The sequence below is a fragment of the Cyprinus carpio genome, chromosome B21 (assembly GCF_018340385.1).
Source record: "Cyprinus carpio isolate SPL01 chromosome B21, ASM1834038v1, whole genome shotgun sequence".
In the NCBI taxonomy this organism is placed as follows: Eukaryota; Metazoa; Chordata; class Actinopteri; order Cypriniformes; family Cyprinidae; genus Cyprinus; species Cyprinus carpio.
This window is the reverse complement of record NC_056617.1, coordinates 12,681,541-12,708,274: the sequence shown is the minus strand read 5'-3', so window position 1 is coordinate 12,708,274 and position 26,734 is coordinate 12,681,541. Positions and strand designations below refer to the sequence as shown.

At 38.0% G+C, this 26,734-nt stretch overlaps 1 protein-coding gene and 1 pseudogene across 1 annotated transcript in view; both read left to right on the top strand.

Annotated features, from left to right (window-relative positions):
- The window catches only part of LOC109064874 (protein NLRC5-like), a 203,928-nt gene that overhangs the window by 149,525 nt on the left and 27,669 nt on the right, over positions 1-26,734 (top strand). Inside the window, exons 8-13 of the mRNA XM_042748361.1 lie at positions 18,192-18,365; positions 18,587-18,757; positions 18,911-19,075; positions 19,395-19,568; positions 19,697-19,867; positions 22,066-22,236. Of these exons, the coding sequence (XP_042604295.1) occupies positions 18,192-18,365; positions 18,587-18,757; positions 18,911-19,075; positions 19,395-19,568; positions 19,697-19,867; positions 22,066-22,236 (1,026 nt within the window). The remainder of the gene's footprint in view (positions 1-18,191; positions 18,366-18,586; positions 18,758-18,910; positions 19,076-19,394; positions 19,569-19,696; positions 19,868-22,065; positions 22,237-26,734) is intronic.
- LOC109053866 lies at positions 1,077-17,721 on the top strand (annotated as a pseudogene).

The following is a 26,734-nucleotide window of genomic DNA, read 5'->3' as shown; positions in this document are numbered from 1 at the left end:
GTTTCAGTGTCAGCATTTAAATCCTTATCGGAAATTTCCATTGCACTGTACCTTGCTCTGCCCATTAGTGACAAGGTAACTGCCAAGACTTGTGTCTTTCTGTCCAGGTTGTTGACCCATCTCCAAATTTCAACCTCATTTTTCCAACTTTCGATTGCATTCTTGTCGTAAGGTGGTGGGTTTTTTTTGTTTTTTGCTGCTGCAGCCATCCTCTGCTAACAATGTTGACTCAATAACCGCAACTGTTCTTAGCAGTAACACTCTTTACTGCTCAAACACGTTCAACCACAGAAGCTCCATATACAGGACTGAACTGAACTACAAAAAAAAAAAAAATGCGCTAACCCTAAAATGGTGATTTTGTTTTTTTAGTTTGCAAGTGGGTAGAAGATTAAATTTAAATTAAAACTACATTTGATTGCCATCTGCAATATTAAAACCTTTTCAAATGAGACTGAAGTAACTCCTGTAGTAAAATATTAATAATAATAATAATAATAATAATAAACTCCTTTCTGTTCCTTGTATCATTAGTGTAAGATCAGGCTCACTATCCAGCTCTGTGTCTGTGAAGGTGAAGTTGCTTTTGTAGTGGGGTATATGCCAAACTTCAGTAAGAGAATACCATCAACCAAAAGGGATTTCATGTGTTGTACATTATAACATTGCATTATTTCTTCAGTGTGGTACATTTTATGTAACTTGACTGAGTAAAACAGTTAATGACTGAACTCAATGTCTGATAACCTTTATTCAACCTGGTCTGGAGCTTATTTCCAGTAATAGTATTAAACCGTAGCCACTCGAGAGGCATAAATTCACCATGGAAAATAGATAATTCAGCCGAACATTACCTCCATCCATCCGTCCATCCATCCATCCATAGTGATGAAGGACAAAAATGACTATTTGCTACATTATAATTTTCAAATGAGACTTGTGTATCTTGTATCTTTTGTATGTATATATCTTATTTCTTTCTTTTTTTTTTTTTCAGTGTTAGATCAGGTTCACATGTGTCCAGCTCTGTGTCCTGTGAAGAGTGACCCGCTCAAAAGGTGACATGTACGACTTCAGTGAGAAAAAAACATCAACTACAAAAAGGTATTTAATGTGCTGTACGTTATACCATTACATTGTTTCTCTGCCTTGTTTTTTGCAAGAGAACCAGACTGAATACATCTGTAAATCATGGAACACAGTGTCTGGTAACTTTTATTGAACTCAGTTCGGAGTTTCTTTCCAGTAATACAGTTACACAGGCAGCCAAAACAAGCTTAAATTTACCATGGAAAATAGATTATGCAACCAAACATAACTGTTCATCCATCCATCCAGCCATCCATCCATCAATACCATAGTGGATGGGCAGATGCACATCTATACTGAATTTAATTTGCCATTTGCAACATTAAAAAAACTTTTCAAATGAGACTGAAGTAACTCCTGTAGTAAAATAATATAATATTATTATTATTATTATTATTGATAATAAATAATAATAATACACACAATAATAATAATAATAATAATAATAATAATAAACTCCTTTCTGTTCCTTGTATCATTAGTGTAAGATCAGGCTCACTATCCAGCTCTGTGTCTGTGAAGAGTGTGCGTTCAAAAGGGGACATGCCAAACTTCAGTGAGAGAAAACCATCAACCAAAAGGTATTTCATATGTTGTACATTCTAACATTGCATTATTTCTTCAGTGTGGTACATTTTATGTAACTTGACTGAGTAAAACAGTTAATGACTGAACTCAATGTCTGATAACCTTTATTCAACCTGGTCTGGAGCTTATTTCCAGTAATAGAATTAAACAGTAGCCACTCGAGAGGCAAAAATTCACCATGGAAAATAGATAATTCAGCCGAACATTACCTCCATCCATCCATCCGTCCATCCATCCATCCATAGTGATGAAGGACAAAAATTACTATTTGCTGCATTATAATTTTCAAATGAGACTTGTGTATCTTGTATCTTTTTTGTATGTATATATCTTCTTTTCTTTCTTTTTTTTTGTCAGTGTTTAGATCAGGTTCACATGTGTCCAGCTCTCTGTGTCTGTATGAAGAGTGACCCGTTCAAAAAGGTGACATGCGAACTCAGTGAGAAAAAAAAACATCAACTACAAAAAGGTATTTAATGTGCTGTACATTATAACATTACATTGTTTCTCTGCCTTGTTTTTTGTGCAAGAGAGAACCAGACTGAATACATCTGTAAATCATGGAACACAGTGTCTGTTTGGTAACTTTATGAGTTGTGAGCTATCAGTTCGGAGTTTCTTTCCAGTAATACAGTTACTCAGGCAGCCAAAACAAGATTAAATTCACCATAGAAAATAGATCATGCAACCAAACATAACTGTTCATCCATCCATCCAGCCATCCATCCATCAATAGTCGTGATGGGCAGATGCACATCTATACTGAATTTAATTGCCATTTGAAACATTAAAACCTTTTCAAATGAGACTGAAGTAACTCCTGTAGTAAAATAATATTAATAATAATAATAATAATTAAACTCCTTTCTGTTCCTTGTATCATTAGTGTAAGATTAGGCTCACTGTCCAGCTCTGTGTCTGTGAAGAGTGTGCGTTCAAAAGGGGACATGCCAAACTTCAGTGAGAAAAAAACATCAATCAAAAGGTATTTTTCATTGTACTTTCGCGTTATAACATGACATTATTTCTCCACTGTATGGTATGTGTGATATAACCTGACTGAAAATAAGAACAATAAATAGACAGGTGGACACGACGATGGATGCTTCTCATTTCTTATTTATTGTTTTCATCTCAAATGAATGTGCAACAATTCTCAACCGCATGTCGCTAAATTGTTCAAATAAATTTCTAAAATAATATGTTAAAATGTTCAGTTTAATTAGTATGTCTTGAATTTTTTTTAAAATGTCAATAAATTCTTGTATATTTTTGAATGTCTAATTAAATTATTTGTATATTATAGAAGTGAATGTAAATTTCATATAGGTCATTCCATGCGGTGCAAAAATGCTAAAGTTTTATTTGTAAATTGTAAAAACAACTGCAAAAAAAAAGGTTGTCGCCCCCATGACAACCTAAGAAAAGTCTTGAACATGAAATGTTCTGCATGCACACTTTTTGATCATGTGATGTTCTGATTTGTAAATTTTATAAAAATATGGATGAAAAAAGGTTGTCGCACTAATGATATGGCTGACACTCAAATCTTTCCTATTTTAAAATATTGTTAAACTTATTGGGAAGTTCTATGAACACTACCACCCAAGATTGTACAACTTATTGGGAAGTTCTATGAACACTATGAGTGCTCCATTATCCTTGATGGTACATTGAAACTGCCTCTCTCACCTCTTCTATTCCTGATCACCCTTGACTGGGTTATGTGTCAAACATGGCCGTGGGGTTTATTTGTCTAACTTGTTTGTTTCATTAAGCAATGGACTCCCTTCTTTAGTTGAGATGAAATTAGATTCTGTTGTGATGTGGATAATATAATATAAGCAATACATAGGCTTAGTAAGAAAAATATGTTAGACATGAGCAAGAGGAGTGTATTAAAGGTCATGCATATCAATGCTCCCGTCTCTGATATGGTTACGTTTGTGGTAGAGTTTATCGTTGGGTGTGAGTGATTTGATGTATTTTGTTATATAGTTACCATTGAGGGAGAGTCAATCGAGGATGTGAATGATTTCACGATAAATTAAAGCCAAGAGGAGCCTTAAGCAAGAACTCGACCAAAGCAAGAGGAGCTTTAAGCAGACTCAGAACAATCTGGAATTCTAAACAGCTAGGTTTTTAGACAGATATGTTGAATCTTTAGTGCTTCTGTATGGTTATGTTTGTTTTTATGTATGGAGTGTGATTGAAAGCATGAGTAAGGTTGCCTTAGAAAGATCTGCAACATCTACTGGCATATTTAATTTGATTTTCGTAAGAAAACGACAATATCTCAGGGGATCAAGATACGCTGATTAAGATGACTCGGACGTACTTAGAGTGCCTCAGGAAACGATACTTAAAGTGGCTTTGCGTTGGACACAACCTGGCAACCGCAAACAAGGTAGGCAAAAAACAGCAGGGTGAAGGACAGTGCGATACTTAAAGTGGCTTTGCGTTGGACACAACCTGGGGCTCTTCATGGGGAGAAGAAGAACAGTTCCACAGCTCAGGAGAGACAAAAGGAGAGAGTTAATGGCGGATTAGGTCTCGCATGGGGACGAAGGGATTAAATCAAGAATGTTATCAGGCATATTAAAAGGCTTATTATAACACGTGTTATTATGTAAAACATTAAACAATGAGTGCAAAAAAAAAATGTAAAAAAAAATTACCAAAAAAAAGCATTTAACGCAGAGCAAATGCCAAAAGACATCTAAAGCATGCATATACTGTACCCTTGGGATGTGTATGGTTATATCTTGTTTGATTTGTTTAATGTGTTTTTGTTTGGAAAATATGGATATCATGTTTGCATTGTTTCATGTTATTGATAAAGAAAGAATATGATGATGTGTGTGGTAAGGAGTGTTTTTGGCTTTGATGCTTATTGGAAGTCGCTATGGTGTTCAAAAACATGATAAGGAGAAAGTCAGCCTCTCATGCTGTGTGTCCGCCAAAATGTTTTTGTCGCTATGGTGTTCAATCTAAATGGTTGATCAGAAAATGTTTTGTAAAATATACACAAGATGAATGCAAACTATGTCAAGAAGTGTGTAAAAGGGGTTGCCTATTCAAACTGGTTCAAGCGTTCCGAAGAAATTCGTGCTGTCGTGAGTGCGTTCAGGATGACCTGTCGTCTGAAGCGAATGCAGCGATTTTACGTACTGAGTCTATTTTGTTGTGTATGCTGCATGCGGCTGAATTAAAGCGATAGTGCATTGTTGGCGGTAAAATTAACATGGATGACCGCGGACCCATGCAGTAATTTCACATTAAATGAATACTCGTCGCTGTTTTCTGTACATACAACATCATGGGTTTTTGGCTGGAGTTTAAAACAAGAAAAGAGCACCCATTTAGATAGGCGAGGCAACATGATATAGGCCTATGCACTTTTATGGAAGCAAGAAAAAACAAAGTTCATTGTTAAGAACCGTGCGATTCGTGTAATAAGATTTAAATGCAAAAATCGCACCCAAAGGCACAAGCTGGTTTCTGTCAGTGGTGCTTTGATTTTTTTTAAATATTTGCGAGCTATTTTAACAAGAAAAGTAGGCCCTAAAATGCTTGTATGTTTAAAAATGCGGTTTAACTCTGCTTGAGCAAACTTATTATACAAACCTAGAGGTCAAATGCATGTGCAAGACGCAGCAAAGATGCGATCAGTTTACAAGTGCAGCGGTCTATGATTACCACATCTTGCCCGTTTACTATTCTGAAAAGGTAATTTATTATTTAGTGCAACATGGTTTGAAATATAGAATAATAAACAAATGTTCTGTTTAGGGAACTAAGCAGCCCTTGGTTTAGTAACGGACTGCAAGGTAGTCCTATTGAAAACACACAATAGTCCATGCGGCTTCACTGCAGGACACACATCAGTGACTGCCTTTTGTTTTAGTAAAGGTAGATGTAGATGAAGAGAGTGGTATTGTTGTTTTAGTCTGGGTTAGGTATGTGTCTGTGTGTTAGTGATTATTTTGGTAGCTGTAGAGGTAGCTGCAGAGTGTTCTAGTGACATAAGCTGTGTAGTGCGTCAAAGACATACAACACACAGTCAAAAAATAAAAAATAAAAACCCTTTGCGAGATAAATAAGTGTATAAACAATTGTGCCTTTATAAATGATAATGCAATTGGATTGAGTAAGATGCAGGGATGGTACTAGGATGAAGGGGTAACAAATAAATATAAGGATATTTTTGTATGTATAAGTGGGGGAACATTTGCTGTTCATGAGGTAGGTGCCTGGGGAAGAAACTGTTCTTGTGCCTGACTGTCCTGGGGATTTGCGGCTCTAGGCGCGGCCAGATGGCAAGTTCAAAGATGGGGTGCTTGGGTGTAGGGGATCAGAGTGATTTTCTGAGCCCTTTTCCTCCTCTGGATGTATACAGTTCTAACTTGAAGGGGTGGGCAGGGGAGTACCAATAATCCTTTCAGCAGTCGAACTAGTTCTCTGTAGTCTTCTGATGTCTGATTTTTGTAGCTGAACCAAACCACATTGTGCTATTGAAGTGCACAGGACAGACTCAATGACGGCTGAGTAGAGACTGGTGTTTCAGCAGCTCTGTGGCAGGTTAAACTTCCTCAGCTGGCGAAGGAAAGTACAACCTTTGTTGGGCCTTTTAACAATGGAGTCAATGCCGATTTGTCCCACTTCAGGTCCTGAGAGATGGTGGTTCCCCAGGAATCTGAATGACTCCACTGCAGCCAACAGTGCTGTTCATGATGATGGTGGAGTGGGGGGGGTGCAGGGGGGGGTTTCTCCTGAAGTCCACGATCATCTCCACTGTTTTTGAGCGTGTTCAGCTCCAGGTTGTTAAGACTGCACCAGACAGCCAGCTGCTCAAACCTCTTGTCTGTGGCAGAGACCTCGTCACCGTCCTGGATGAGACCCGATGAGTGTGGTGTATTCATCTGCAAACTTCAGGAGCTTGACAAAGGGGTCTTTTGAGGTGAAGTCGTTGGTGTACAGAGAGAAGAGCAGGGGGGAGAGAACACATCCCCTGAGGGGCCCCCAGTGTTGGTGGAGCAGCTGTTGGACATGAATTTCCCCCAGTCTCACTAGTTGCTGCCTATCTGTCAGAAAGCTGGTGATCCACTGACAGATAGAGCTAGGTAACAGAGAGAGCTGGGTCAGTTTGGTCTGGAGGGACTGTTGGGATGATGGTGTTGAAAAGCCGAACTGAAAGTCCACAAACAGGATCCTCACATAAGTCCCTGTTTTTGTCCAGATGTTGCAGGATGAAGTGCAAATCCATGTTGATGCATCATCCATAGACCTGCGTTTTGCTCGGTAAGCAAACTGCAGGGGTCTATGTAAGGGGTCCAGTGATGTCCTTCAGATAAGCCAGAACCAGTTTTTCAAACGACTTCATGGACGACAGATGTTAGAGCCACAGGTCTGTAAAGGGGTCGCTAAGTCCTGTAATCTTGGGTTTCTTTTTGGAATGGGGATGATGGTGGAGCGCTTGAAGCTAGGAAGGCACTTCCACACAACACCAGAGATCTATTGAAGATCTGTGAAAAGATGGGGCCAGCTGGTCAGCACAGGTTTTCAAAACAGGCTGGTGTAACGTTTCATCTGGGCCTGGTGCTTTTCTTCTTTTGTCTCTTCCTGAAGACCATGGCACATCATCTTCACAGATTTGAAGAGCAGGAGGGGTGTGTGGAGAGGGGGGATTGCAGGAGGTGTAACGGGTTGTGTAGAGATGGTCAGAATGGGTGTTGGGGGTTTCAAATCTACAATAAAACTCATCTGTAATGTTTAACAAGTCGCTGATTAGCCCCCAGTGCAGGAGGATGGTGTCTCAAAATTAGTGATGGCTCTCAGTCCACTCCCACACTGAAGTTGAGTCGTTGGAAGTAAACTGGTCTTCCAACTTTTTAGCGTGAGGTCTTTTTAGCCGCTCTAATCTCTTTGTTCAGTGTGTTCCTATCTGATTGTACAAGACCCCATCCCCCATTTCTGTAGGCATCCCTCTTTGGCCTGACTTAAGAGATGTCTGAAGGTTTTGCTGTAAACCATGGCTTATCATTGTTGAATGCGTTAAATAAGTCCTGGTAGGAATGCATATATCCCTCACAAAACCTAATATATGATGTTACCACGGTCTCTGTGAGTCTGGCCCAGATGTCGGTGGTAGCAGCTTCAAAAAACACTCAATCAGTGAGGGTCAAAACAGGCTTGTGTAAATCCTGCTCTGGTTTCTCATGGTCCATCTCTTTACGAGTCTTTTACTACAGGTTTAGCAGGATTTAAGTTTCTGCCTGTAGGTTGGTATATAAGATGAAACCAGACAGTGATCAGACAGTCCCAAAGCTGCTTTCGTGGAACAGAGTGATATATGCATCCTTTATTGTGGTGTAACAGTGATCCAACATTATTACTGTCTCTGGTGGGACATAAAATATGCTGTCTGTATTTTGGCAGTTCAATGGGAGAGAGATTGGCTTCATTAAAAGTCCCCAAGAATGGATAGTTAAAACAGAGTCCGGGTGTTGTTGTTCTGTCTCTGTAATCTGGTCAGCGAGTTTCTGTAAAGCCAGACTTACGTGCGCTTGCGGAGGGATATAAACACTCACCAGAATGAACGAGTGAAACTCTGATTATATAGAAATCCTGGCCAGCACGTGTCCTTTGAAAATGGCACGTTTGGTCACCCTAATCTATTGTGTTTGAGGAATAAAATGTGCTTTTCCTACCTGTGGCAATACAATGGGGAAAAATGTACATTTGGGATTGTTGGAATTTCTATTAAGAGTTTCTAAAGTTTTTACCAGTTGTTGTGTTGAAAATGGCATGGCAATGTTAGTTTGCAGTGTGTATTTACGATCTTTGAGCAAATTTACTGTGCGATCTGAGTGGCTTTTTCTCATTTGTGAACAAACTGTCACATAGAAAATCCAATGTGAATACAGATTACAAAACACTATACAAACCATGAGTTTTGTATTATCATAGTTGGTTAAATGAAGTCAGTGTATAGTCAGTGGAGGTTGGTAGCGACACATGAAATAAAGAGAGTTGCATCTCCCCTGCTGGGAAAAAAACTGCTAAAAAACCAGCCTAAGCTGGTTGGACTGTATTAGCTGGTCATCCAGCCTGGTCTCTTTGCTGGTCAAAGCTTGTCAGCAGGCTGGTTTTTAGAGGGGTTTTGACCACGCCCTTAGCTGGTCAGGCTGGGAGACCAGCTAACAACCAGCTAAAACCAGCTTGAATTAAACTGGGGAGACCAGCTAAACCAGCTACTCCAGCTTAAATCAGCTAAGTTTAGGCTGGTTTTAACAGGTGTTTTTTTTCAGCAGGAAAGAATAATCGTTATTAATAATCGTGATTATAATTTTAACCAAAATAATCGTGATTATCAGTTTAACCATTATTGTGCAGCCCTAGTTTCATGTAGTTAATTGTATTATACTTGGATTGCCTTGGTCGTTGAACAAGCATAAATGCAGTCTCGGATGAAAGTCTTGATGGTTTGAAGCATTGGTGGTGCTGGAATCGCGGATGACGAAAATTGACATTGTATGTACAGATATATCAACAATATCCAGTTTGTATGTACAGGTATATTAATGTGCAAAAATTGAAATTGTAGATAAGTATGTGTGTTAGATAAATAAGTGTATAAATAGTGTGTGTTCCACAATTATTTTCAGGTGTTCATGAGATAGATTGCCTGAGGGAAGAAACTGTTCCTGTGTCTGGTTGTTCTGGTGCTCCGAGCTCTGTAGCGTCGACCAGATGGCAACAGTTCAACAGAGGAAAGTGTGCTGGATGTGAGGGGTCCAGAGTTGATTTTACTAGCCCTTTTGACTCACTCTGGATGAATTACAGTTTTTGGAGAGTGGGGAGGGTTGTCCAATGATTCGCTCGGGCAGTTCCAGACTACCCTCTGTAGTCTTCTGAGGTCAGATTTGGTAGCTTAGTTGGAACCCAGACAGCTATTGAAGTGCAGAGGAAGGCTTCAGTGATGGCGGAGTTATAACTTTTTTCAGCAGCTCTCGTGTGGCAGGTTGAACTCCCTCAGCTGGCGATGGAAGTACAATCTCTATTGGGCCTTCTTCACAATGGAGTCTATGTGATTGTCCCACTTCAGGTCCTGAGAGATGGTGGTCCCCAGGAATCTGAATGACTCTACTACAGCCACAGTGCTGTTCATGATGGTAAGTAAGGGGAGTGCTGGGGGGTTTCTCCTGAAGTCCACGATCATCTCCACTGTTTTGAGCGTGTTCAGCTCCAGGTTGTTAAGACTGCACCAGAAAGCCAGCTGCTCAACCTCGCTTCTATATGCAGACTCATCATCGTCCTGGATGGCTGTATTGTCTTCTGCAAATTTCAGGAGCTTGACAGATGGGTCAGTAGAGGTGCAGTCTTTGGTTTAGAGGGAGAAGAGTCGGGAGAGCACACATCCCTGGGGGGCGCCAGTGCTGATAGTGTGGCTGTTTGACATGAATTGCCACAGTTTTACTAGCTGTTGCCTATCTGTTAGAAAGCTGGTGATCCATTGACAGATAGAGCTTGGAACAGAGAGCTGAGTTAGCTTGGTCTGGAGAGTGCTGGGGTGATTGTATTGAAAGCTGAACTGAAGTCTACAAACAGGATCCTCACATAAGTCCCTGGTTTGTCTAGATGTTGTAGGATATAATGCAGTCCTGTGTTCACTGCATCATCCATAGATCTGTTTGCTCGATAAACAAACAGCAGGGGGTCAAGTAGGGGTCCAGCGATGTCCTTCAGATAAGCCAACACCAGTCTCTCAAACGACTTTATGACCACAGATGTTAGGGCAACAGGTCTGTAATCATTAAGTCCTGTGATTTTGAGTTTCTTTGGAATGGGTATGATGGCGGAGTGCTTGAAACAGGCAGGGACTTCGCACAGCTCCAGTGATCTGTTGAAAATCTGTGAAAAGATGGAGGCCAGCTGGTCAGCACAGGTTTTCAGATAGGCTGGAGAAACACCATCTGGGCCTGGTGCTTTTCTTCTCTTCTATTTCCTGAAGACCTGACACACATCATCTTCACTGATCTGAAGTGCAAGAGGGGGGTTGCTGGAGATGTTAATGGTTGTGTAGAGAGATGGTCAGAGTGGATGTGTGGTGTAAGAAGTTTAAAATCTGCAGTAAAACTCATTCAGGTCTTCAGCAAGTTGTTGATTCACCTTAATGCTGGGGGATGGTGTCTTGTAGATTGTGAAGTCTTTCAGGCCTTTCCACACTGAAGCAGGGTCATTTGCTAAAAAACTGGTTTTCCAGCTTTTTAGAATAGCTCCTCTTAGGCACTCTGATCTCCTTTGTCAGTGTGTTACTGGCCTGATTGTAAAAGATTCTTTCCCCAACCCTGTAAGGATCCTCTTTGGCCTGACAAAGCTGTCTGTAGTTTACCCTGTAAGGATCCTCTTTGTGTAAATTGTTAATAAGTCAGGGTAGGAATCGCAATATCCTCACAGAAACTGATGTATGATGTTACAGTCTCTGTGAGCTCATCTAGATCGGTTGCAGCAGCTTCAAAAACACTCCAATCAGTGCAGTCGAAGCAGGCTTGTAAATCAGACTCTGCTTCATTAGTCTATCTTTTTACAGTCCTTATTACAGGTTGAGCTGATTTCAGTTTCTGCATCCTTATCGTGTGGTGTAACAGTGATCTAGTTTATTACTGTCACTGGTGGGACATGTGGACGTGTTGTTGTATTTTGGCAGTTCATGGAAGAGATTAACTTTATTAAAGTCCCCGAGAAGTATTAAAACAGAGTCCCGGTGTTGTTTGTTCTGTGTCTGTGATACAGCTGAGCTCATGCTCCACGCGGCGAGGAGGGAATGTAAACAAGCACCGAGAATGAACAAGTGGAAACTCCTGCGGCTAGTAGAAAGGCTTGCAGTTAATGAAGAGCATTTCTAGATGTAAACAGCACATCTTCTTTAACACAGTTAAGCATCTGTACACCACCTCTCATTGATATAGAAGCATGTCCTGCCGCCGCTACAATGTCCATGGTGATTCTGCATCACGAACCGCTTCTGAACAGCTGGAAGCCAGCAGATGGAGCGCATATCTGAATGGCGTTAGTTCTCGCGGAAACACAGAGCAGCAGAGTGTGAGAAATCCTTATTTGGTCCGGGAGAGAGCAGAAGGTCTATCCGCTTTGTTGGGTAGAGAGCCAAGATGCAACAGATGGATGCTAGGCAACGGCTGTTTCGAACTGCGCGTTGCGTTAGTTTTATGTGTTTTCCTGCTCTCTTTCCTCGTCTTCTCGTCTTGAAGTGCATGATCAGCGCAGCTGCTTCACTGAGCTTAAATGTCCAGCCAAACCGTCAGAGCAGTTGAACACGGTGATATATCAGAGATATGAGTACGCCTGTCGTCCAGCAATTCGTCCCTGGTGAAACTGATTGCAGGAATATAACTAAAGACAGGACAAACTAACAAAAACACACAAAAAAATTGCAGAGCACGTCACTGAGGCGGCCATTTTGTATCGGCGCCATTGATACAGGTGTCCAAAAGAGTTCTAGCTCAGCATCCTCTCAAAATCTAAAAGAACTGCAGACTGGACATGCGGGCCACTGATGTGATCTATGTCACACCTCTCGGGGGTCAAAGAGCCAATGGTGTCTTGAACTTTTGGAGGGAAAGTTTATGACCCTTTGTCTATGAGCATGGTATTTTGCATGTATACCGGGATTAGGTGTTGATGCAAAAACTACTAAAGATTCTTAGAACACTAATATGTAGCATAGGTATCAACATATAAAATACACCGTCATTTAGATCATCAAAATATGAATTAAAAAAAAAAAAACATGGTATAGGTGAGGTTATACTAACTAGTGATCTATAATAACACATGCATAAAACAGTATACAATACAAAAGACAATATTCTAAAACAATAAGCCCGAAGAAGCCTTGGTTTACAGTGAATTTAAAACAGCTAAGGGGCGTTGGCGTTATTGACAAAACCCCATTAGCTGTTATAAATTCACTGTAAACCATTTATAAAATGGTTATTTCATATATGTAGCAAGATTTCACAAAATAAAAAAAGCAACTTAAATTTAATTTAAATCAACCAAACAATGCAGTTCCTCAGAAACATTTGTGCTTCCATTAAAGTGGTTGCCGAGCAACACAAAGGCATAAACAAAGGTGTATGTTTGTAGAGTAATTTACAACAGCTTTGAACGCGGCTCAACCAATCAGAATCAAGGACTGGAACTATCCGTTATATTAAAGAACAGTAATTTTTTTTTTGAATTAATTAGAAAAGGGTCATTTTTGGGGGGCATTATGAGTCTTTACATTGAATAAAGGTGGTGAGATGGAGAACTCTCAACATGCCATTAGGTCATAAAGTTTATCTGGTCTGGCTGAGGTGTCCTAGTTGACATAGTAACCAGGGGCCTGGTGGGTTGTTCGCAGACATCTCGGCACCCAGTCACTTAGATAGGTGAGGGGGTTTGTGATTACAGCGGGGAAAATAAGTATTTGACACATCAGCATTTTTATCAGTAAGGGGATTTCTAAGTGGGCTATTGACACAAAATTGTAGCAGATGTAGCCATCAAACCAAATATTGAATTCATACAAAGAAATAAGATTTTTTTATTATAGTTGTTTAGTAATAATTAATTTGAAATGACACAGGGAATAAGTATTGAACAAACTTTATTTAATACTTTGTAGAAAAGCCTTTGTTGGTGATTACAGCTTCTAGACGCCTCTTGTATGGAGAGAGACCAGTCATCTGCATTTGCTCAGGAGTGATTCTGGCCCATTCTTCCCACACAAAATGATCTTTAAATCTTGGAAAGGTTCCTAGGGCCTCTTTTTATGAACTTACGATCTTAAGTTCTCTCCATGGGTCTTCTAGCATGGGATTTAGGTCAGGTGATTGACTGGGCCATTCAAGCAACTTGATTTTCTTTCTTTGAAACCACTTCATTGTTTCCTTGGCCTTGTGTTTGGGATCATTGTCTTGCTGAAATGTCCACCCTATATTCATTTTCAGCTTCATTTTACTTTCATCTGACCATACTGTAGTCTCCCAATAATCCACAGGCTTCTCCAAATGCTCTTTCGCAAACTTTAACCGAGCCTCAACATGCTTTTTGTTCAGCAATGGAGTCTTGCATGGTGAGCGTGCATGGATGCCATGGCGGTTCAGTGCATTGCTTGTAGTTTTCTTTAAAACAACAGTACCTGCTGATGCAAGGTTTTCCTGAAGTTCTGCCTGAGTGGTTCTTGGCTCTTGGAGAACTCTCCTGATTATTCTTTGAACTCCTCGGACAGGATCTTAATGGAGCACCTGATCGACGGGCTGGTTTATGTGGTGAACTGATGCTCTTTCCATTTCCGGATAATGGCCCCCACAGTGCTCACAGGAACATTCAGCATTCTGGAAATGCACCTATAACCATTTCCATCAAAATGCTTTTCAACCATAAGATTACGTAAGATCTTGAGAGAGTTCTTTGCTTTTACCCATCATTAAGTCTTTCCTGTGTGCCTCCTGGGTAATGAGAAGCCTTTATAGGCCATCAATTAGGACTAAAGCAGCTGATATCAATTAGTACTGATAAGGGGCAGGGTTTCTCTCTCAATACTGACAGATTTCAGGTGATCTCCTGGCTTTCTATGCCATTTTGCACCTTTTGTTATCTTCATGTGTTCAATACTTATTCCCTGTGTCATTTCACTTTTATTTATTATGACTCAACTTGTATACTTAAATGTTCTGATTTCTTTGTATGAATTCAATATTTGGCTTGATGGCTACATCTGGTGGAAATTTTGTGTCAATAGCCCATTTAGAAATCCCCTTACTGATAAAAATGCTGATGTGTCAAATACTTATTTTCCCCGCTGTATATGTTAAATCTAATGAACAGTGCTAAATGCTACATCAGTGAAAAAAAAAAGAACATAATCTACCAAAAGGTATTTCATGTGTTGTACAGTATAACATTGCATTATTTCTTCAATGTGGTACATGTGATGTAACCTGACTGAGTAAAACCATAAATGACTGAACCTTTATTGAACCTGGTCTGGAGCTTATTTCCAGTAATAGAATTAAAAAAAAAATCAATTCAATTCAAAATTAAAATTTAATTTACCATGGAAAATGGATAATTCAACCGAACAGTACCGTCATCCATAGTGATGAAGGACAAATAAAGGACTGCATTTAAATACCATTTGCTACATTAGAACTTTTAAACGAGACTTGCATATCTTGTATCGTCTGTAGATATGTTCATTTTATATATCTTTTTTTGTTTGTTTGTCAGTGTAAGAACAGGCTCACATGTGACCAGCTCTGTGTCTGTGAAGAGTGACCATTCAAAAGGTGACATGCCGAACTTCAGGGAGAAAAAAGCATCAACCAAAAGGTATTTCATGTGTTTCTTACTTTTGGTCTTACATAGACTGCGAAAACAGTAAATACTTATTATGAACATTTTTTGTTTTAAATATTTATCACAGCACTCACAACTAAAGTTTTCCTTTTCTATTTGCTAAAAATGTTTAAAAGAGATTTCTGTGATAGTTTATTCTGAATACACAATATTTTCTTTTCTTTATTTGCTTTCAGACTTCAGTATGAGACATCAGATTCAAACTCCCAGACTCACAGGAACCACAAGAATTTTATAGACAATCTTCTGTGGATCTTCCAGGTAGAAAATCATATTTTCTTAAGGTTTTATAATTCTAAATAAGTTATTGTTATTGTTGTTATGTATTCTTTTTTTTTGGCTTTGTTTGTAGGATCTTGAGAGGAAAATAATTCAATTTCTGAAAAATGAACTGGAAAATTTTAAGAAAATATTACAAAAAGAGAACACACAAAACTTTGTGAAGGACTTTAATGAGAAAAGATGCAGTATCAAAGAAGCAGCTCTTGATCTCACACTCTGCTTCTTGAGAGAGATGAAGCAAAATGAAGCTGCTGATACTCTAGAAGGTAAGAGATCCACAATTTGCCATATTGTCACTTATAAATGTAGGGAAGAACATTTCGATAAAACATATCTGTATATTTCTTCTGTTGTTTAGATGAGCTCTTCTTCATTCATCAGCTAAAATGTAGCCTAAAGATGAAGTATAAGTGTGTGTTTGGAAGCTGAATTGCAAAGCAAGGCTTGGCGATTCTACACTTCTGTAACCTACACAGATCTCTATATCACTCAGGGTGGTAGTGAACAGGTCAATACTGAACATGAAGTAAGACAGATTGAAGTTACTTCCAAGCATCATGAATCACAAGAGATAAAGGTTGAATGCACAAATTTGTTTGAAGCACCTGAACCAGACAAGCAGATCAGAACTGTACTAACAAAAGGAGTTGCTGGCATTGGAAAAACCATGTCTGTGCAAAAGTTTGTTCTGGATTGGGCTGAAGGAAAAGAAAATCAAGATATCAGCTTCATATTTCCACTTCCATTCAGAGAGATGAACTTAAAGGAGAAAAAAACACAAAGTTTGATTGGCCTTCTAAATGAGTTTTTTCCAGAGACAAAAGGACTGAACCTTACAAGAAGAAATCACTTTGAAGTCCTGTTCATTCTTGATGGTTTGGACGAATGTCGTCTTCCTCTAAACTTTGAGGGTAATGAGACGTGGTCTGATATATCATCATCAGCCACTCTGGATGTTCTCCTGACAAACCTCATAAAGGGAAATCTGCTTCCTTCTGCTCTCATCTGGATCACCACCAGACCAGCAGCTGCCAGAAAGATTCCTCCTGACTGTATTGATCGGGTAACAGAGGTCAGAGGATTCAATGATGCACAAAAGGAGGAGTACTTCAGAAAAAGATTCACAGATGAAAATCTGGTCAAAGAAATCATTGATCACGTTAAAAAATCAAAGAGTCTCTTTATTATGTGCCACATCCCAGTCTTCTGCTGGATTTCAGCCACTGTTCTCCAGAACATTTTAGAGGAGAGAAGAAATCTGACGAACATTAAGGCTGATGATGCCTCTAAAACACTGCAGGAATCAAATACTGAAGACACTCCCAAGACTCTGACACAAATGTACACACATTTTTTCCGCTTCCAGATCCAGCAGAGCCGTCGAAAGTATGATGGAGAATACACACCAGATGTTTCCTGGGATAAAGACACCATCCTTTCACTGGGGAAACTGGCATTTCAACAGCTGGAAAAAAACAACCTGATCTTCTATGACACAGATTTGGAAGCCTGTGGTATTGATGTCCATAAGGCATCAGTGTACTCAGGGATGTGTACCCAGATCTTTAAGGAGGAGACAGGGATCATTCTTGGTACCATGTACTGTTTTGTTCACCTGAGCATTCAAGAGTTTATTGCAGCCCTTTATGCACATCTGTTTCTAGACATCAACAAGAAAAGTGTGTTTGCTCAAGACTCTACAGAACAGGAAATCAAAAATGAAACCATGATTTATTTGCTCAAGACTGCAGTGGACAAGGCACTCGAGAGTGACAATGGACACCTGGACCTTTTCCTTCGCTTCCTTCTTGGTATGTCACTTCAGTCCAATCGACAACTCTTACGAGGTCTGTTGACACAGCAAGATGACAATGACCAGAGCAAGAAGGAAATAGTTCAGTACATAAAGCAGAAATTTGAAGCTCATCTGTCTCCAGAGAGATCCATCAATCTGTTCTACTGTCTGAATGAACTGAATGACCAAACTCTGGTGAAAGAGATTCAGACCCACCTCAGTAAAGGAAGTCTCTCATCTGCTGATCTTTCACCTGCTCAGTGGTCTGCTTTGGCTTTTGTGTTGTTGACATCAGAGGAAGAGCTGGAGGAATTTGAGCTTCAGAAATTTAGGAAATCAGATGATTGTCTCATTAAATTATCATCAGTCATCAAATCCTCCAAAAGAGCACTGTAAGTAATTTAATATTAGTGTTTTGCTCTCATCAGAGAAAAACATTAATCTGCTTATCTGTAGGGATTCTTAGTCATATACCAAATGTAAGTATATTTCAAAAGCATATTTTTTTTTTTGTCTTTTAAAGAATGCAGTAATGAAAATTACTCACTCAAATATATATATATATATATATATATATATATTAGTAATGAAAATTACTCACTCAAATATATATATATATATATATATATTTTTTTTTTTTAGGTTAAATGAATGTAACCTTACAGACAAAAGCTGTTCAGCTCTGGCTGCGGTTCTTGTATCAGATACCAGTCTGAAAGAGCTCAACATGAACAATAATAGTCTGCAGGATTCAGGAGTGAAACTGCTCTGCAGTGGACTTAAGGATATAAAGTGTGAATTGGAGATACTGAGGTAAGTTGTGTGACAATAGACAAAAGGCTGACATGATGCTGTAGACTTTTGTTTGCCTCTATGTTCAGTCATGATGTGTTTTTAATTATTTTTAAGTTGAACAAGGAACACAGTTCTAATACTGTTTCCTTTTTATGGGTTGATATTGTTGAAGATATTCCTAGCGTAACTGATAACAATAACATGTTGGTTCTAGACTTTCAAACTGCAGTATCACAGAAGAAGGTTATAAAGCTCTGGCTTCAGCTCTGAGATCAAACCCTTCACACCTGATAGAGCTGGATCTCACAGGAAATGATCCTGGACAATCAGGAGTGAAGCAGCTCACTGATTTATTACAGGATACAAACTGTCAACTGAAGACACTGAGGTGAGATGTGGTTAAAAATAAATAAATAAGAAATAATGAAATGAGTGATATGCTGGCAAATTATTTTTATAGAAAAAAATATTTCAGTAATCCAATATGTTGCATCCATGTATATTTAAGATTACCCATTTTATTATAAAAAAAAATTCTATTAGAATCAGACCAACATCCCAACATCAGGTTTTGTTGAATTGAACCCTGCTTCTTTTCCCCTTCTGCAGGTTTTTGAGTCCTGCTGCAGATGAAGCATGTCAGTATGTGACTGGAATTGTGGGTAAAAACCTGTTGCTCCTGAGAGAACTGAATCTAAGTGGATGTAAATTTCTTTACTCTAAGATGAATCAGCTTGTTCCTCTACTGCAGGATAAACACTGTAAACTCAATAAACTTCTGTGAGTATTATTTTAATTTATTTTTGTACATTTAAAAAACTTAAGGAAATTAAGTCGTATACTGGCCAAACACATTCATTTTTAGCAATATTTTAATATTTGCATCAAGGATCTTGTGTAAATAAATTCTTCCTCTCATGTTCATAATTTTAGGTTCTGTGATTGTGGTTTAACAGAGGAAAGCTGTTCAGCTCTCGCTACAGTCTTGAGATCAAACTCCAGTCTGAAAGAACTTGACTTGAGCAACAATAATCTGCGGAATTCTGGAGTGAAGAAACTCGAATTAGAAGATAAAAACTGCAAACTGGAGAAACTCAGGTGAGTTCAATGAACTGTTGTTTCATTTTAATACTAACATTCTCTTTTGATCAAAGTTAAAATATTGCTGTAGTAATAAGTAAACTAAAGAAAAGGAAAAGACATGCTTCTGTCAGATGGTGAATTATGTTTTTGTTCTCTGACCACAAAAAGAAATAGTGAAGAAAATGCCTTTACCTTTTTTATATTAAATATGTATTATTATTATTATTATTATTATTATTATTATTATTATTATTATTATTAAAATGATAATAAAAAAATATATTTTTTTATTATTTATATTGTTTGCTAAATTATAATAAAACCTATTCTGTAGACTTTCAGACTGCAGTATCACTGAAGAAGGTTATATAGCTCTGGCTTCAGCTCTGAGATCAAACCCTTCACACCTGATAGAGCTGGATCTCACAGGAAATGATCCTGGACAATCAGGAGTGAAGCAGCTCAATGATTTACTCCAAAGTCGATGGTATTCACTGAAAACACTGAGGTGAGTTTTAAAATTATAAAGTGTTTGAAAACATTTTTAACTGAAAAATTATTAAACTGTCAAAAGGACAGTTATGAAAACAAATCATAATAAAGCAAGTAATATCAATGTACTTTCTCTATCTGCAGGTTTTTGAGTCCTGCTGCAGATAAAGCCTGTCAGTATGTTACTGGAATTATGGGTACAAACCTGTTACTCCTGAGAGAACTGAATCTGAGTAAACGTGAACTAGGAGACACACAGGTGAATCAGATTGCTGCTCTACTGCAGGATAAACACTGTCAACTCAAAACACTGACGTGAGTAATGTGTTCATTTATTATTGTAGATTTAAACTAGAGATGGGCATTCCAAGCAAAAATAATATTCGAAAATTGCAGGGTATTATTTGATTATTATTCAAAAATCACATGCATGCATGCACAAACACCCTTAAACTGAGAGAGAGGGGGAGAGAGACGGCATTCACTCTTTCAATCTGTATGATAAACTGTTTAATTCAGAAGATAGGTTACCTTAACTCAAGCCATATAATGATTGTAACGTGCTGAAACATATTAATGTAATAAACACAACCGAATGACAGCACTTATTAACATAACAGTCAGTTGATTAGCATAAATTAACTGCTCATAAGACTAGGACATTTCCATTTAAAAAGGGAATAAATACGAGATGAAAGAAAAAAAATAATTCAATATCTTCTGTTACAATTATGTCATTGGGTAATTATTCTGTATATAAACTGCAGGCATCAGGGAGCCATTATTAATATGTGGGGCATTTAAATCGCTTTTGAACGTGTGCTCGTTTTTACTTTCCTTTTCGAGATTCGTTTTCTTTCGTTTTGGAGTTTCGTTGGTCAGTAGTTTGGAGTAAGTTTTAGGAGGTACTTTGTTTGTATTTTGTGATATGGAATGTTTGTAATAGTTGTGCTTAGTACTATCAGTCAACTCTCTTTACTCTGTTTTTGTGGTAAGAGAAATGTTTTGTACTGTAAAGTAACAGACTACCATTAGCAAGCTGCTAACCATGTCCCTTTAGAATGCGTAGAACATGTTATTTGTTTTCCCCGCCCTTCTGAATAAGGATTCAGCCAAACCTATAACCCAGTCAGGGTTGTTTGTGGTTCTGTAAGTTACTGTAACCGTTGTGTGCTACGCAAGACTTTTTTTATGCCACGCTAGGGCTGGGAATCGATTCCAAAAATAATCGATTTTTGGGAATTGAGAGTCGATTCCAAAGGTTGGTTTGAATCAATTCAATGGGGGTGAATTAACTCATTATTAGGATTTTTTTTTTGTTCAAAGATTATTTATGGGTGCCTCTCAAATGGAAGGCTGCATACTACGAAGGCTGCGCACATTTATGGAAATATTTAAAGTAATGGTATTATTTGGATTTTATGATTTTTAGTTTTGTTTGATTATGTTTGTTCAATTAGCATCATTCTCTTCCGTTATGATCCATAATTACAAAAGTTGTGAGATAAAAGATTATTTTCATTTTTATATTTTTATTACCATTTGCCTCCCTCATGCTCGCTAAAAGTGATTAGAAGTCTGATTAGTTTCCTGATTCAAAAACATTTCTATCAGCCAATGAATATTCTAAAAGAAAACGTCACAAGCATAGATCAGTGGCCTAGACCACAGTCCGAGAGCGCGTCTGATTGACAGATAATTCACAAGCTCTGTCAGTTATTGTTAATATTCTGATTTAGTTTCAGTGTACAATTTGTTAATTTTGTGCAAAGCATATAGTCAAAGTAAACTTCATTATTCAGCTGAACTGTGCACATTTATTTTAGACACTTCATGTCTTGTTCCATTCATGGGATAAACACGTCCACTGCTGATCTGTGGGCTGTGACTAATTTCAAGGGCAAAGCAGACAAAATTACAATTAATGTATTGTAATTTTTTTATTTTATTTTTTTTTACAAATAAAGCATCATATTATGAGAAGGATACTTTCTACAACCTTTATCCTGCAGTCATGGTATGATTAGGTTTCTTCAATCTAAAAAAAAAAAACAAGAATCGAAAAAGAATTGAAAACAACAGTGAGGAATTAATTCTTGGAATCAAATCCCATCAATTCCAGAACCAGGAATCGGACTCGATTCCAAAAATTTCGGGAATCGAACAGCCTTATGGAACTCAAGTCTACAGTGTGCGCATGAGACAATGTGTTCTTCTGTTGTCTTTGACATATTTTAGGTGCATTATTGGCAGGGCCACCCTCCACTTACATGAAGGTATCACCACCGTATCAGCACGGAAAACATGGGGAGATTTTTTAAAACAATACTCGCACAACTTATTCTGTATTCCATAATTAAATCAACTAATCGAATATTCAAAAATTGTGACCCATCCCTAATTTAAACCATTTTAAAGAAATCATTTGATCAAAATGGTGATTCTCAATAGTCCCTGAATATTGGCTTTAAGTACTTCGTGTTTGTAAATTCTCCATCTCACTTTCATTTTAGGTTGTGTAATTGTGGTCTAACAGAGAAAAGCTGTTCAGCTCTCGCTACAGTCCTGGGATCAAACCCCAGTCTGAAAGAACTTGACATGAGCAACAATAATCTGCAGGATTCAGGAGTGAAAAAACTCCAGAACGGATTAGGATACACAAACTGCACACTGGAGAAACTCAGGTGAGATAATTTCATGATTGTTTGATTGTAATGTTTAGAGACTTAAAGAGGTCATATGACGTTGCTAAAAATAACATTATTTTGTGTATTTGGTGTAATGCAATGTTTATGCGGTTTAAGGTAAAAAAAAAATAATGTACATTATTGTTTCTCCTCTATCTCCCACCTTTCTGAAAAACGTTGATTTTTACAAAGCTCATCGTTCTAAAAAAGCGAGGTGTGCTCTGATTGGCCAGCTATTCAATGCATTGTGATTGGCCGAATACCTCAATCATGTGACGGAAATATTACACCCCTTAACATACTGTGATGCAGCCTCCCAGCAGGACGAGACTCAGTCCAGCTGCTCTGCTCGTGCACATCCCATCATCGGTTCTCTTTTTGCAATTCAGTCAATGTACTGTTAGGAGTAACTGAATAACTTGGAATATTGGTTTATTTCGCATCAGAGGGAGTATCAGGCACATTTATAGCCCGAATAACTTAAGTAATTTGTGGATTAGTGCATACTGGAGATGCAAACCGTTTTAAACGATTCAGTTGAATTTGGTGAACTGGTTCGACTGGTTCAACCAATAAAACCCATAACATACAAGGCATTTGTTGCATCCAGTGGCGACAATTACTGATTATAATGACTTACACTGTCCTTTTACGCATTGTGTATCGTGCTGCGTAAATATAAAACCATGTCTGCATTTGTGAGTGGAGAAACTACAAACAGCAAGCACTAATCTTACGTTACACTGCTCAAAACTCGCGTTTGAATCAGCATTGGCAAATCATTTAAATATAAAAATGTACTTACAGGCTGTGAGTCAGAAGCGCCAGACTGTCCTTGCAAAGTGAAACAGCCTTTATGCCACAGACGCATTGTAGGCTACTGGTTCAGGAAACTGTCCTCATCCTCCATAAAATGTGCAGCACACATCTGAATATTTGGGTTGAACTGTTCTGGAACAGTGTTCTAAATACTACTTAACCACTGAATTCTAGTTGTGTCCTCTTTTGGAATGCCAAACAAAGTAGTTTCGATTTCACAACGAAACACACAGCGTCTCCACAACATGTCAGTGGTGGCAACAGCAAGAATAAAAGTAACGCCTTCTTTCTTTGCGTGAACATTTGCCCGGTGTTATGCAAATCTTCCCACATCGTGATGGATACATGTGGGGCCGTGTTAGAATGAGCTGTTTTAGGAGGGTGTGGTTGACTCTTATTTTTTATAAAGAATATCTCTTTGGATTTGAGACTTTAGTCTTTGCAACTTTACATATCTTCTCTATGCACCAAGATTTTGTTACACTCCAAAGAAAAAAGAAAAATTGAAATAGCATCATATGAACCCTTTAAGCACTGATCTGATGGAGGGTTTCTGAATTGCGCTGCAAACTGCTACAGCAAACAAAAGCCAGGTATTTGAATATTGAGCAGTGAGCTCATTGGCTACTGATACAAGAGAAAAAAAAAACAATCAGCTGTGCAATGTGATGATGTCATTAGGACAGATTGAGTTAGACCTATCAGACTGTGCCATCTAGAGTTTCATGCCGAAACAACCTGCGGCCTCTCCTGAACTTCCAGCGCTGCTCAGAATGGCTTTGATTAACGCCAGGTCGGTAGTAAACAAGACTTTCATTATAAATGACTTTTTCTCTGCTCGCCACTTAGACCTTCTCTTTTTGACTGAAACATGGATTACTCTGGGGGATATTGGCGCCTTTTCTGAAATGGTTCCGTCAAACTCTTTGTTTTTAAATTCACCGCGTCTGCGGGGACGAGGTGGTGGTCTGTTACTGTATTTATAAAGACATTTTTTCCTGCCGTTCCGTAGTTTCAAAGGAATACCAAAGCTTTGAGCTACAGTTGTTTACTCTGGAGCTATGCGACCCTGTTCTGTTTGCACTGATTTATCGTCCCCCAAAACCTAATTCGAATTTTCTGAAGGATTTTGCTGACTTTTTGGGAGATTTCGTTGCAAAATATGACAAACTAATGATTGTTGGGGACTTTAATGTTCATGTCTGTTGTGCAGCAGATTCCTTAGCAAAGGAATTTATCGATCTGCTAAATGCATTTGATCTGGCGCTTCAGATCAATGTACTTATGACTCATCAGCATGGCCATACACTGGATTTGGTGCTAACTTACGGATGCTCTCTGAATGAACTAGAGGTGTGTGAAAATGGTTTCTCTGACCACAAGACTATTATGTTTACGTTTCCAACTTTTAACAAAACTGTTACTGATGTATTTCTCGTTCGCCAGTCGCTGACTTATCACATCAGCTACCAGAGAAGCTTTTCGCTCAGCCTTTAGTGAAGGTTTGCTACAAAGTGACGTTCTAAACACCGATTCAAGTGCTGAAGAACTACTTCACAGTTTTAACTCCACCTGTGTTCATGCTTTAGACCAAGTGGCACCTTTAAAGACTCATCTCCATAAACCGAAATCTGAGCCTTGGCTTAATGACACAACTCGCACTCTTAGGCGTATTTGCAGAAGATTTGAACGAAAATGGAGGAAGGACAGACTTCAGGTTTCAATGCAAATGTTCAGAGACTCACTAACTCAATATCAGAAAGCAGTGAAAACGGCAAGATCAATTTATTTCACTGACATTATAAACAAGAACTGTCATAAACCAAAAACTCTGTTTAATGTTATAAATTCCACCATCAACCCGTTTACTGGTCTTGATATAGAAGTGTCATTAGTTTCCTGATCAATCAGATCTGTAAAGGGTTTACTTTTTTTTTGTATACAGACATAATAACAACAAAACTTTGTGCACTTATAAAATAAAGATAACAAACAAAGGAGTGCTGTCTGCAGCCTTTGTCTGAGCTGATCTTCAGTTACAAATCGTCATTAAAATGAACTGTAACTCAGTGAATACTCAACGAAGAGACATGAGAGAGATATCTATAGAAAGCCTGACATGTCTACTTTTAAACTAAACAAGTGCTGCTGAAAACAAATATTCTGTGATAAAGTAATCCATATAAAAACAACGCGATGTCCGTTTTTCCGTCTCCCTTCATTATCTTCTAATGCGACCACGCCCCCGCGCCGGCGCTTTTGAGATTCAAATGTTTCACTGAAGCGCGGCGGCTTTTGAATCGCCCACACAACAGAAGACAAGCATGGCGAGACTGTTCTTCAAGTTTTTATTATTTTACTGTTTGCTTAGCGATGAGAGGAATAAGACATAATTCACCCCAAAAAGATGTGATGTGGTTGAGGATTTGAGATTTGGATTTCCTCAGAAAAAGGAATGAAGCGCTTTATTCAGCAGAGATCATAAACATGAGTAAGTCTCTTTTTATTTATTTATATACTTGTACTAGTTTTCACATAAGGTGTAAACATTTTACTAGTTAGACTTTTTCCAAAGACTTTTTCCAAACTATAATTCCTGACTAAATGTATAATCAAGTGAAATATTATGAAGTTTCAATGTCAATTTAGTCTATTTTACTTTTCAAAAGCTTGATGTAAATAATATAAATGTAACAATAAATGTAACTGTAACAAATGTAACAATCATTGCTGTTCTTTCAATTTATCCCCATAAAAACCTAAAAAAAAATATTCTCAGCTCTTTTCAACATTAATAATAATAATAATAATAATAATAATAATGATAATGATGATAATAACAATAAATGTTTTTTTTGTAGAAAATAAGATTGTTAAAAAGGATTTCTGAAGGATTGTGTGACTGGAGTAATGATGCAAAAAATTCAGTTTGAAAGTCAGCTTTGATTTTCCTAATAAACTGTTTAACTGCACTCACAAGTGAATATTAAATTATGTTGTGGGATAATTAAATATATTCTAAATAAACTACAAACATACAATTATATACATTTATTTTGTCCTCACATTCTTTCTTGTAACTCATCCCTCTCAGTGACACAGCTGACTGAATGGCTCATTATGCAGCTCATTATGCAGGCCTTTGTCTTCTCAGGTGTGAATTCATGATAGTTGGCGCCTACTGCATATGACTTTTACCAACAAAAAGTGTCTTAGAAAATTTAAATCAATATATTGTTTTTCTGTAAGTGAGTAAACAAGATGATTTTCACATCATTTAGAAAAAAAAAAATTCTAGGCTACAAGCTCCAGTTCTCAAAATTCCTGGGAACCAATTTTCTGTATGTGTTTTATTGCCTTATTCAAGTGATTTAACATTTTTAGTTTTTCACTAACCATGCATAACATTTTTTTCTTAAAAACACAATCATGTACATACATGCTGCTCACATATTATTATAGCCTAGTTTGTGCTGATTACAGTGAGATTAGACTTTAGCCATTTAGATATTTATAAGAAACTGAAAAAGCACAAATGTCAGGGCATGACAAAACTTCTCAGATGTAATGCCCCTCTCTCTTTTAAGCAAGTTATAGATGTGGTTGTTCAAAATCTTCTGTCTTTGATAAATCGCTGTTTACAAACACAGGTACTTTTCCAGAGTCGCTTAAACAT